The sequence below is a fragment of the Orcinus orca genome, chromosome 7, assembly GCF_937001465.1.
Source record: "Orcinus orca chromosome 7, mOrcOrc1.1, whole genome shotgun sequence".
NCBI lineage: Eukaryota > Metazoa > Chordata > Mammalia > Artiodactyla > Delphinidae > Orcinus > Orcinus orca.
Window position 1 is genome coordinate 111,723,982 of NC_064565.1, and position 14,153 is coordinate 111,738,134.

General features: G+C 36.7%; 1 protein-coding gene across 2 annotated transcripts in view; it reads left to right on the plus strand.

The window, feature by feature from the left end:
- LOC101276639 (nuclear body protein SP140) overlaps positions 1 to 14,153 on the plus strand; it is a 74,534-nt gene that overhangs the window by 44,715 nt on the left and 15,666 nt on the right. For both annotated transcript variants that reach the window (XM_033425716.2, XM_049712522.1), the window contains exons 12-15: positions 1,744 to 1,830; positions 2,046 to 2,162; positions 2,933 to 2,986; positions 12,551 to 12,616. In XM_033425716.2, the coding sequence (XP_033281607.1) occupies positions 1,744 to 1,830; positions 2,046 to 2,162; positions 2,933 to 2,986; positions 12,551 to 12,616 (324 nt within the window). The remainder of the gene's footprint in view (positions 1 to 1,743; positions 1,831 to 2,045; positions 2,163 to 2,932; positions 2,987 to 12,550; positions 12,617 to 14,153) is intronic.

Sequence of the window (14,153 nt, forward strand, 5' to 3'; positions counted from 1 at the left end):
TGTTATATCTTCTTCTTGGATTGATCCCTTGATCATTATATAGTGTCCTTCTTTGTCTCTTGTAATAGTCTTTATCTTAAAGTCTATTTTGTCTGATATGAGAATTGCTACACCAGCTTTCTTTTGATTTCCATTTGCATGGAATATCTTTTTCCATCCCCTCACTTTCAGTCTGTATGTGTCCCTAGGTCTGAAGTGGGCCTCTTGTAGACAGCATATATATGGGTCTTGTTTTTGTATCCATTCAGCCAGTCTATGTCTTTTGGTTGGAGCATTTAATCCATTTACATTTAAGGTAATTATCGATATGTATGTTCCTATTACCATTTTCTTCATTGTTTTGGGTTTGTTTTTGTAGGTCTTTTCCTTCTCTTGTGTTTCCTGCCTAGAGAAGTTCCTTTAGCATTTGTTGTAAAGCTGGTTTGGTGGTGCTGAATTCTCTTAGCTTTTGCTTGTCTGTAAAGGTTTTAATTTCTCCATTGAATCTGAATGAGACCCTTGCTGAGTAGAGTAATCTTGGTTGTAGGTTTTTCTCCTTCATCACTTTAAATATGTCCTGCCACTCCCTTCTGGCTTGCAGAGTTTCTGCTGAAAGATCAGCTGTCAACCTTATGGGGATTCCCTTGTATGTTATTTGTTGTTTTTCCCTTTCTGCTTTTAATATTTTTTCTTTGTATTTAATTTTTGATTGTTTGATTAATATGTGTCTTGGCATGTTTCTCCTTGGATTTATGCTGTATGGGACTCTCTGTGCTTCCTGGACTTGATTGACTCTTTCCTTTCCCATGTTAGGGAAGTTTTCAACTATAATCTCTTCAAATACTTTCTCAGTCCCTTTCTTTTTCTCTTCTTCTTCTGAGACCCCTATAATTCGAATGTTGGCATGTTTAACGTTGTCCCAGAGGTCTCTGAGACTGTCCTCAGTTCTTTTCATTCTTTTGTCTTTATTCCGCTCTGTGGTAGTTATTTCCACTGTTTTATCTTCCAGGTCACTTATCCATTCTTCTGCCTCAGTTATTCTATTGATTGCTTCTAGAGAATTTTAAATTTCATTTATTTTGTTGTTCATCATTGTTTGTTTGCTCTTTAGTTCTTCTTGGTCCTTGTTAAGTGTATCTTGTATTTCCTCCATTCTATTTCCAAGGTTTTGGATCATCTTTTCCAAGATTTTGGATCATCTTTAGTTCCAAGATTTTGGATCATTCATTACTATGAATTCTTTTTCAGGTAGATTGCCTATTTCCTCTTCATTTTTTTGGTCTGGTGGGTTTTTACCTTGCTCCTTCATCCGCTGTGTGTTTCTCTGTCTTCTCATTTTGTTTAACTTACTGTGCTTGGGGTCTCCTTTTCGCAGGCTGCAGGTTCGTAGTTCCCATTGTTTTTGGTGTCCGTCCCCAGTGGGTAAGGTTGGTTCAGGGGTCTGTGTAGGCTTCCTGGTGGAGGGGACTTGTGCCTGTGTTCTAGTGGGTGGGGCTGCATCTTGTCTTTCTGGTGGGCAGAGCCGTGTCTGGTGGTGTGTTTTGGGATGTCTGTGAACTTAGTAAGATTTTAGGCAGCCTCTCTGCTAGTCGGTGGGGTTGTGTTCCTGTCTTGCTAGTTGTTTGGCATGGGGTGTCCAGCACTGGAGCTAGAAAGCAGTTCATTATAGTTCAGAATATTAGTGTGCATTATGAGAGCCCCAGGAACTCTTCCCTAATCACTGTCTCAGGATCTGTGGATGGTAATTTTCCTGTGTCTCTTTAGTATCTGGCAAACTAGAAGCTCTTCAGATGAATACAGAAGGAGATTCTGAGGAGCTAACTTCTGGCCCACCATCTTATAATGGACAAGGTAACTATGCATTAAGAAAAAAAGCAGAAACTAAGTTCTGGTAAAGAGAAAAGGATGAGAAAGGGGAAAATGGAGACTTAAAGGAAGAGTCAGGTGTAGGGAGGATAAATGAAAGATTTCAGAGCAAGAGGTAGAAAAAGTGGGATCAACAAGGGTTCAGAAAAGAGGATCACTAGGGAAATGAAAAGTCTTCATAATTCACAATTTTGCCCCAGGAGCAGAGCCACCAACATTTGGAAATGAGAAGTGTTCCTGTGTTATATGTTTCTCAAAAGATGTGCCAGGAGGTCCAGAAGGAAGTACTGAAAGTAAAGAAGCTAGTGACATGATGGGTAAGGATACCTGAGTGTGGTGAGATGGGGGTGGCTCCACTGGTAACACAGACGCAGGTTGGGTGGTGGCAGGTGGTCCAATCCATCCCAGTATCCTGATCTCTGCATTTGCTTGACCTGATCCTTTTGGGAATAGCAGGGAAGCAAGAGATCATTATAAAATTGTGTCTAAGGGATGGCCCATTTTGATTATATATGGATGATGTAGTAGAAATACACTTTTAAAAATGGCAGTATATTGTTTATTACATCAGTATATTACTAATAAAGCCTTGTGATTTACAATGTTTTCTATCCTTGTCACCCAAGAAAGTCAAGTGTATGTCCACTAGTAGATAATAGTGTCATTTTGTCACAACCTTCGAAAGTTGTCAAAAGATAACTAGTCCTGTCACTTAATTGTCAGGAGAAGAGACTTCAGATCAACTATTCTTAACCCAGCACATATTTTTGATAGATGTTCTCCAGCATGTCACTTGTTTATATAGTGATCCTATTAAGTCTTAAGAACTAGACAGATATCCCTGAGTAAACTGAAGTACATAGGTATTGAAGAACGTTTTTCAAAGTCCCATTAAGAAATAAAGGAAGACCCAGGACTCATCCTGGACTCTCACTTCTCAATTCAGTAGGTTTAGTTCCTTTAGAAGGAAGAGACAGATGATAACCCAAACATCTTTATAAATTCAAGCCTTTTGCAGTATGAATCATCCTAAGATTTATAACTTTTATTTATTCATTTTTGTTTCCTCACCACCTGTTTTTTCTAGATACTGTGGATCTTGGAAACAACTCTACTTTGGGAAAACCCAAGAGGAAAAGAAGTAAGAGTGTATACAATTTTACTTGCTTTTGATATTAAAATGAGTTTTTAAGGCCAGTTTCATTATTATAATTTATAATAATAAATATTAATAATATAACAGCCCCATAAAGATGTCTATATCCTAATCTCTGGAACCTGTAATCTGTTCTCTTACATGGCAAAAGGGATTTTACAGATATAATTAAGATAGGGACCTTGAAAGGGGCAATTTTCCTGGATTATTGTGGTGCATCCAATGTCATCAAATGGGCCTTAAAAAATGAAGAAGTGTGTCTGGCTGCGAAGAGGGGGAGAAGCGATTATGGAAGATAGTCACAGAGAGATGCAATATTGCTGGCTTTGCAGATGAAGGGGAGGAAAAAGGAATATGGGTGGCTCCTAGAAGCTGGGAAAGTAAAAGAAATAGATTTTCCTCTGTAGCCTCCAGACAGGAATGAAGGCCTACCTTGATTTTAGCCCAGAGAGACCCTTGTCCGACTTCTAACCGACACAAGTGTAAGACAATAAAGTGTTTTAAGTCACTAAATTTGAGGTCATTTGTTATGGCAGCAATAAAAGAGTAATACAGAATTTTTGGTCATTGGAAGTGGGGTGCAGCTATAATGCATTCCTGAAAATGTGGAAGTGGCTTTGGAATTGGGCAATGGCCAGAGGGAAATTGGGTTATAAGAAGAACTTTAAGTAGAAGGATAGAGAATGTCTAGATTGCCTTGAGCAGTTTGTTAGTAGAAAGGTGGTGCTGAAGACTCTGCTTGTGAGGACTTGGAAGTGAAGAACATGGTAGAGAAAACCTATATCATATTAGAGAATGTGTAAATTGTCATGAAACCACTGTTAGTTTAAAGGTGTCGCTGAAGGAAATAAGGAACATGTGTTTGGAAATTAAAGGAAAGGGGATCCTTATTATATAGTGGCAGAAAGCTCAGTGAAATTCTATCCTGCAGTTATGCAGAAAGCAGAATTTTCTGGATATATAGCTAAGGAGATTTCTAAGTACTATGATAAAGGTGCAGCTGGTTTCATGTTGCTGCTTAGAGTAAACTGTGAGAGGAAAGAGATAAGTCAAGGGAAGAACTGCTAAACAAAAGGAATAAGAACTTGATGATTTGGAAAATTCTTAGCCTATTCAGATTGCAAAAGATGCTCATATTAGGAGTGTCATTGTCAGGAAAATGTGCTCTGCAGTGACAACCCAGAGTGTGGCTGTATAACTTTTTGCTAATGCCCCAGAAGTAGTGAAAATTCAGGGTATTCAGTCATATAAAATGTTCTTTGAAGAGGTTAAGTTTGTGACCCATAGATACCTTCAACCATCTCAGCAGAAGTGAAAAATAGATATGTGAGTATACAGGAAAGATCTGTAGAAGAGACTGTTGTCTAATGGAGGAGATCCCCATGACATACATCAGAGATTGATAAGATTCTTGAAAACTTTATACCAACAGAAACAGAGATGTCCTTTTTCTAGTCCCTGGAACCTGTAATCTGTTACTTCACCTGGCAAAAGAGACTTTGATGGTGTGATTAAGTTAAGGGTTTTGAGATGTGGAGGTTTTTCTAGATTATCTGGGTGGCCCCCATCAAATCACAGGGGTCCTTAAAATCAGAAAACATTTCCTTCTATGGAGAGAGGATATGTGACTATAGAATAATGATCAGAGAGATACAATGTGGCTGGCTTTGAAGATGAAGGCAGGGAACAATGAGCCAAGAAATGTGGGCAGCCTTCAGAAGCTGGAAAAGGTAGAGAAACGAATTATCCCCTACGGCTTCCAGAAAGGAACAGAGCTCTCTGGATTCTTTGATTTTAGCTCAGTGAGACTTATATTTTTTCAAAAATTTTGTTGTTTTTAAAATTTTAAAATATATGCTCTTTGTAAATTTTGATTGATGTATATCTTTCTAGATTTTTCTATGCATGTATTAACACATGTATATCATATACTAACACATTATATCATAAATCTATTCTTACTGTTACATTTCCCTTAGTTTAAAGCAGTATATCATGCACAGACATTATAAACATTTAACATTTTGCCAAACTTAATTGTAAAAAGTTTCATTTCATTCTGCTTTAATTTGCATTGCTCTCATTTTTGTTGTGGTCAAGCACTTTTCATTTGTTATTGGTTGTTTGTGTTCCTTTTTCTAAAAATGGCTGATGAAAATAAATAAATAAATAAAAATGGCTGGCGTGTAAGCCTTGCCCAGTATTGCTATCTTTTTTTTTTTAACCATGCTGAAGAAGCATCAGAATATATATATATATATATATATATATATATATATATATATATATAAAATTTTGCCTATGTATGTGGTTACTATTTTGTCTCATTTGATGTTATTCTCTTAGGCTTGTTTATAGCATATTTTGTTCTAGAGAAATTTGAAAATTTTATGTAGTAAGATCTATCAAGGTTTTCCTTTATGGCTTCTAGGTTTTGTTTATAATGTACAAAGATATTTTCCATCTCAAGATTTTTAAAATATTTATATTTGCTTCTAGAATATTTGAAGTACTTAGTGCTTTTAAATGCTTAAAGCTATTATTCACATAGGATTCACTTCTTTGTGTATGATGTGAGATAGTAATTACAAGGAATAACACCAACACTTTTTTTAAAATTGAAGTATAGTTGATGTACAATATTATATGTTACAGGTGTACAATATAGTGATTCAGTTTTTAAAGGTTATATTCCATTTATAGTTATTATAAAATATTTGCTATATTCCCCATGATGTACAATATATTCTTGTAGCTTGTTTTATACCTAATAGTTTGTACCTCTTAATTCCCATCCCTATATTTCCCCTTCCCTCTTCCTTCTCCCCACTAGTAACCACTAGTTTGTTCTCTATATCTGTGTCTGCTTCTTTTTTGTTATATTCGACTACTTTGTTGTGTTTTTCTAGGTTCCAAATATAAGTTATATCACACAGTATTTGCCTTTCTCTGTCTGACTTATTTCACTTAGCATAATGCCCTCCAAATCCATCCATATTGCTGCAAATTCATTCTTTTTATGGCTGAGTAGTATTCCATAGTATATATATACACCACATCTTCTTTTTCCATTCATCTGTTGATGGACACTTAGGTTGCTTCTATATCTTGGCAGCGTAAATAATGCTGCTGTGAATATTGGGATACATGTATCTTTTCAAATTAGTGTTTTTGTATTCTATGGCTATATGCCCAGGAGTGGGATTGCTGGGCCATATGATAATTCTATTTTTAGTTTTTTTAGAAACCCCCAAATTTTTTCCACAGTGGCTGCATCAACTTACATTCCCACCAACAGGGTAGGAAGGTTCCCTTTTCTCTACGTTCTTTTCCAATTTTGCTGTTTGTATTCTTTTTGATGATAATCATTCTGACAGATGTGAGGTGATATCTCATTGTGGTTTTGATTTTCATTTCCCTGATGATTAGCGATGTTGAACATCTTTTCATGCGCCTATGAACACCAGCATTTTTTTCTTCATGATTTTAATGCCCTCTTGTGCCTTTTCCTGTATTCACAGATCTGTGTCTGACTCTACTCTGAAATGCTGGTCAGTTTATTTTATTTTTTTAAATAGATCTTTATTGGAATATAATTGCTTCACAATACCGTGTTATCAAGTCGGTTTAACTACAGTGCTTTAAAGTAAAATTTTCTATTCCTACTTGTTATACTTTTTTTTTAACAAAGAAAAAAAGTAAAAAAATATAATGAGAAGCAAGAGAAAAGGAGGTTTCAGAATTTCAGTAATTCTGGCTCCCTCACTGTGCATGAATTTTAGAATCAATCAAGATTTCCTCTTAATAGCTCCCCAACTGCACTGGAACTTTGAAAATACATTCAATTTGGAGATAAATTTGGGTAGAAATGAGGGTTTTACATGGAGAATGAAGTACTCATTTATTCAGATCACGTTTTATGTTCTTCAACAAAGTTTTAGTTTTTTAAATAGATCTTGCACATTTTTACTTTCCTTGTCAGCTTTATTGAGCTATAATTTTCTATAATAGCACTCATCACTGTTAAGGTATGATTGGATGAGTTTTAACAAACTGACCTCGTCAATTCTTTAAAATTTGTTGAAAGTTCCTTTGCATCCTAATTTACATCAATATTTGTGAATGTCTGTGCCACTTAAAAATAGTGTGCATTGAACTATTTCTTGGGATCTGGCCTCTCCCCATAAACAGTCTTTATCAAGCACAACTTTGTTGTTTGGTTCTTCTAAATCTTCTAAAGTAGCTTATATTCTTTCTATCAGGTTTCTATTTAGATGTGGTAAGTTCTCCCACATGGTTGTGTATTTGCCTCCTCACTACTCTGTTGTTTTACTTTAAATACTTTGAGGCTATTCATGACTGTATAACTTAGTGGATTTTTTCCTTTTATTATTATACAGTGTTCCTCTTTATCCCTATTAATGCTTTTGATCTTACATCTCTTTTTCAGGGTGCTGATAGTGTTGCATGAACTTTTATGTTTTTGAGGTTTTTTACTCCCTTTGCATTAAGCCCTTTTTTGCAGCTTGGTTTTAGACCTCATGTAACAACACTTAGCTTTTTCTAAACTTCTCTGATAATCCTCATCTTTTAATAGCTAAATTTTATTTGTTTACATTTATTCTGATTCCTAATATATGTGGACTTATAGATTCTATATCACTGTTCATCTTTATTTTTCTGTGTTTTTGTGTCCTTTCCTACCTTCAAATGGGCTGAGATAGAATTCTGTATTCTACCTTTTTTCCCTGCTGGTTTGGTGATTAGAGATAAATTTCTGTAATCTTTTTAACCATGCCCCAATCCCCAAAGATGATAAGGATCTTAGCATGGATTCATTACAGGTTGACCATCCATCTCTACCATTTAGCTATTGTTTAACATTTTATTTTCTTTTAATTACAATTTTGAAACTATTAATATTATGATTTTTGCAGTTGATATTTACTTAAATTAAAATTTTTAAAAATCATTTTATGTACTCATCATTGTTTCTTTTCTTTGATTTTGCTTTTTGTCTAGCTGAATTAAATCCTTTGGTTCTTTTATTGAGTGGTCTCTAAGTGGTAAATTTTTCAAGTGTTGTATGTGCAAATTTGTCTTTTTTTTGATAGACCCAAGGTTAAAATTTCTAGGTTGACTTTTATTTTTCATTAATAAAGTGTTTACTACATTGTCTTCTAGAATCTGTTTTGTGACTGACTGATGCAAATTCCTCTTTTATTGTGATTGTCATTTCTTGGTAAATAATCTGTCCTTTCTCTCTAAAAGCTCTTTCTCCAACACTGAATCATGGAAAATTTAAATTTAGAGAAAACTGGGGAGAATTTTACAGTAAACACCAGAATACTTTAACATAGTTTCACAATTAACATTGTACTATTCTTGCTTTATCAGATTTCTTTCCATCTATCCATTTCTCTATATATCCACTAACCCATCTTCAAGTTTGAAACATTTCAAAGTTGCAGACATCAGTATACTTCTCCCCAAATACTTCAGCATGTACATCATTAACTAGAGTTCAATACTTGTTTGCAAGATAAAGTTTATAATGAAATGTACAAATACTAAGTGTACCATTGATGAGTTTTAATAAATGTATTCTCCCATGTAATCCAAATCCTTATCAGGATACAGAACATGACCATCATCGTGGAAGCACTTATGCCCTTTCTGGTATATCCTTATCCCTCACTCATGAGTGGCAACCACTATTCTTATTTTTTTTCATGATAACTTAATTTGGCTTGGTATAAAACTTTATATATGATTTTAGAGCATGTTCTCTTTTGGTGTAAGGTTTACTCCACTCAGCATAATGTTTTTGAGATTTATCCATATTGTTGAATATATCAGTAGTTTGTACCATTTTGTTACAAAATAGGTTACATTGTATGGACTACACCATATTTTGTGTATACTTTCTTCTATTTATTGACACCACAAGTGTTTCCAGTTTGGGGCTAATATGAAAAAGCTGCAATGAACATTCTTGTAGAAACTTTTCTGTGGCTCTATGCCTTTATACCTCTTGTATAAATTCCTATAAATGAAATTGCTGAGATATAGGCTAGGTGCATCAGTTTTTTTGTCTCCTTAAACCCACATAGGGGTTAGTAATATGGCACACACAAGCTGCCCAAGTTGAGGAACACCCCCAGTCTTAGAAGGGGGTTACTAGCAAACCTGCACAAAACTTATCCATGAGGGAGGCATTAGCTGGAATTTAAGAAAATTTTACTATTCTGGAATATTTCTAAGGACGGAGACATTCTCTATTTTATATTGGTCATGAAACAAATCTGCCCTCTGACCTGGAAGGCGACACGATCTCTAGCTTCCAAAGCTGTTAGCTTTTCAAACATCCTTGAAAAGATACCCTCAGCCATGTGGAAATGCCACAGAACCACCCTCCTCCCCCCAACAAATTCACATCACACATCACATTCTGGCAAATTTCCCCATGAAGATACCGTTCCACCAGCCACCCTGATTAATCCAACCAATGTAGGCTAGGGCAAAGTCCATTCAATTTATTTCCTGCTGCATTTAACGAATTTCATAAACCATAAATGCCTTAGGTCTCTAATGACCACCCCTAAGGTGTAATTCTCCACGTTTGCATGAGAGAGGCAGGTGAATGCCTGGCTTTCACACAAGAAGTACAATCCCAAGGGCACACATGGTGCCCCTGGAAGGGAAACATTTACAGTGGTTGAGGTACCCTAATGGGACATACATCGGCCAGGGGGAAGGTGGACAGTATCTCCAGGGTGGGCCCCTGGCCAACTGTAAGCCTTAAAGTTCCCAGTTCTGTTCATTGCGTCTAGTCCTTGATTTGGAGGGCAGACACTTCTTGAGGACAGTCCATCTGATCTGTCCTCTTTGTCCATGACACCAACCAGATGGTGTTCATTCTTCACCCCCCACCATAGAATGGCTGAGCATGGGGGTGGGGGTGATGTCTGGAGGGACTCTGGATGGGATATGCAGACGCTGGGACCAGCTCCTTTTCTTGTATCTGGTGAATAGTAGATTCCGCATCTTTGTAGTGGGAGAGCTGTACCAAGCATTTTCCTTCTGGAAGAAGGATTCAGAGAAGTTCTGAAAGATGGATATTATTAATGTACCTCCATCCCCTGTACCCTCTAGAGCTTATGGGATTCCCTCCTCAGATGCCTGGAGTTTTCTTCTTCCTTCACTGCTGCAAAATATGTGTATAACATTCCAGTGGCTGGGACTTCATATTTCTTTCCCAATCATTTCTTATTCCCACTCAGACCTTTCATTCAGAATAGTCAGATACAAGTGGGGCAAAGGCACTTTCATAAAATAACCAGAATTAAATCTGAATCCCTTAGGCCCTCCAAGGCTGTGCCTTCCAGGCTGGTTGGGGAAAGAATGAGACATCATTCCCAGGAATGTTCAAACAGAATCCTGGATTTTCAGAATTGGCCTATGTAATACTATTAACCCCTCACTGCTTTTGTCCTGATCATTATCCAGGAAGGAGCTGATCCCCTTCTGGAGACAGCTGCCTTCAGTAACCAAAGGTGCCTTACAGAGGTGTATGGACAGGAGATGAGGGTTGTGGGCCAGATAGTCAGGGCATTGTGAAGAGCTCTTTTGTTAAAGGGCACATCACTGTCAGACTGTAGTGGTCCGGGCAGCCAGGCTCAAGATACCCGTGACTTTCTAGGGTCACAATGGTACGGCCAGAGTCAGCTGGTCTGTAAGCAGAAGTATAGACCATGTTGCGGCACCGCCCAGAACCCCAAGAGCATCTTGAAACCTGGTCAGGCAGGAGCAGGTAGAGGCAAAGCCCCTTGCAGTGTGGCTTCCCCCACGTGGAACAAATGGGCCAGCTTCTAGCAGGAGTCATGAGCCTGGCGATCAGCCATAACCCCTGCATCAGAATCATGATGTCAGCCTCCGTCAGTAAAGACCAGGCACCTGGGCATTCCCATGAGGGGCCCAGACTGGTCAATCAGCACCACGGTTCATTTCCACAATCACTGCCCCATAGATCAGTGTCCCTACTCTGCCAGTCTGTAGTTTTCCACATGAACGACCAAGCATGTAGCTTATGTGCAAAACCCCAGTCATCTGACTTCCGCCAACCAGAGGAGTGACCACATCGGCTTTGGTTCTGCCAAGCTGGCTCTGAGGCCAAACAGCCACAGTGGCCCAGTGGACTTTGGCTGTCAGCTTAGCCAAGCATCAGTGCACCAGGCCCAGGCCTCTGGGGAATCTTGGTGAATTGAAGACCTCAGTGAGGCTGAGATTTGCTTCGGGCTGTGAAGTAGAATAGAAAGCCAAGGTGCCACTGGGGCAGTCGCTGCATTCTCTTTTTTTCTTTTCTTTTTAAATTGAATTAATTGATTTACAATATAGTATTAGTTTCAGGCATACAGCAAAGTGATTCAGTTATATATATATTTTTTTCAGATTCTTTTCTATTATAGGTTATTACAAGATATTGAGTATAGTTCCCTGTGCTATACAGTGAATATAGCTTGTTGTTTATCTATTTTGTATATAGTAGTAACTGTTAATCCCATACTCCTAGTTTGTCCCCCCGTACTCCTTTTCCCTCTGGTAACCATAAGTTTGTTTTCTATGTCTGTGAGTCTAGTTCTGTGTTGTAAATAAGTTCATTTGTATCATTTTTTTAGATTCCACATATAAGTGATATCACATGATATCTGTGTTTCTCTGACTTACTTCACTTAATATGATAATCTCTAGGTCCATCCATGTTGCTGCCAAATGTCATTTTGTTCTTTTTCATGTATGAGTAATATTCCATTGTATAGATATACCACATCTTTATCTAGATGAACACTTAGGTTGCTTTCATGTCTTGACTACTGTAAATAGTGCTGCTATGAACACTGGGGTGCATGTATCTTTTTGAATTAGAGTCTTCATCTTTTCCGGGTATATGCCCAGGAGTGGGGTTGCTGGATCATATGGTAGATCCAGCATTCTTGAATATAGCATTTCCATTTGAAGAGCAAGGCTTTTTGGCCCTTCCTGCCTTGTAAGTCAGCACTGAGCTACTTGCCCAGCACCGGTGGTCTTCGCACATTCACACATCTTCATATCACACACAAGAAAGCAAAACACAACACAAAATCCACTCTGTTTCCTTAAGTCCTCTGGGAATTTCAGGCACTATATTAAACATAAGTGAGAAGATTTGTGTCACAACTGCAAGAATACAGAGATTATTTAATGGCAGTTCTCCATATTAAAGTTGAGAATGCCTCCCAACTTCAGAGCATTTGAATTTACATAAGAACACTTGAAAAGGGAACAAATTGATATTTGTTCAAGAGAAAGTCATCTCCTATAGTCTCCAAATCTACGCAGGGTAAAATATAGCTCAAAATCAGCCTCACACTGCTACACTGGTAGTTAAGAAATTTGCCCCAACTTGTGAACTAAGGTCTGAAAAAAATACTTGAAAACTACTGATATATAAGGCTTTGAGAATTATATTTACAGCTCTAAGTAATTCACTTTATTATGTTTTTTTTTAAGAAAAAAAGAAAGGGCATTCCTGGTCAAGAGTAAAAATGAAACATCAGAGAAAAATACCTCAAAAAGGTAAGCAGCAAAGTGAAGTAGTCACACCTGTTCAGTTTATAAGGCACTGCTTATTGTCTTCTTGCAGCCTGCAGTCTCTTGAGGACAATAATAGTTTCCTAGCTACTATGTCAGTCAGGATATAGGCCAAGACACTTTAATAAAGAAGCCCAAAAATACAGTGGCTTCAACAAAATGGTTTATATCTCACGTGTGTAATAGTCCAGAGCTAAATGCTAACAAGACACTGCCATCCTCAATATGTGGCTTCTTTCCTAGGTCAAGAAACATTAATTTGGAGAGATGTTCTAAAGGCTAAATGAATAAAGCAGACTGTATTTGTATGTGTGCGTGTATGTGTGTGTTAAAGAAAATATATATATAAGCATTATTTGTTTTTATATCTCTATAAATCCTTATTTATACATATTTATCAATCTATATATAGAGGGAAACATAGATATAGATATATAGGAAAATCAATGTCAGTACATCCATAAAAATATATGCAGTAGTTGAATTTGGTCATTGGAATATAGGTGATGTTTACATTTTTATTTGTGTTTTTTAAAGATATGTGTATATACTCAAAATATTAAACATGTTCAACTATTGTAATGGAAAAGTGTCATTTAAACAGTAAAATATGCAAAAGAAAAGTCTGACAAGTTAATTGTGGCTATCTCCAGATGGTGATGTTTCATGCAATTTTTATTTTCTGAGTTTCCAATAACGTGTATATATTACTTCTAATCAGACCCCTGAAATCTTGTTCATTTTAGTAGTGGTTTAAGGAACAACTTTTATCTAGACAATGAGGGCTAGACTTCATTTTCCACATGATTTCCGATTTTGAATCACTAGATCTATACAAGATTTTAGAGTCCAATTAAAATTTATTAATTTTCACTAATCTATATATCTTACATTCTTGCCAATTTACATGGCTGCACTATTAGTGAATGTGTATAATATTGTTCAGGAAGAAAGAAAAAAGTGGTTGCATCCATTTTAAGAATGCTTATTTTCAAAACACTAAATATTTGTATTTAATCATTATGACATTTTCATTTAGGTCTGTGTGTCCATACATAAATTCTAAACTACTTTTTTCCAAAGTATAATGAAATTTTGTATGTACTTTAAAAGTGGTCCCTCGTAAGTAGAGAATGCTCTGGACACCTGCTTGAGATCCCTTGCCATAACTTTCTTTCTTGTCTAGGTGTATAGTGCAGGGGGGGGTTCAGAATTCAAACCCATATTCCCTCACTTGCTTTTTTATTTTTTTTTTGATACTTCTGAATTGAACTCTTTTCAACACATGTTCAGAGGTAGATTGATACATTTCTTATGTATTTTTACAATTAGACAGCCATAAATTATGGTATTGTACTTTGTAATACACAGCTTATAAAGCACTTTCAAAAAACTTTAACACTTGATGTTCTGTGATAATACAGAACAACAATAGTAGGTCTATGTTATGGAGGAAGAGACAGGGACAGAGGTTTAAGTGGATTTTCCTGGGTTTCTGGCTCGTAGTTGATGTTTTATTTCC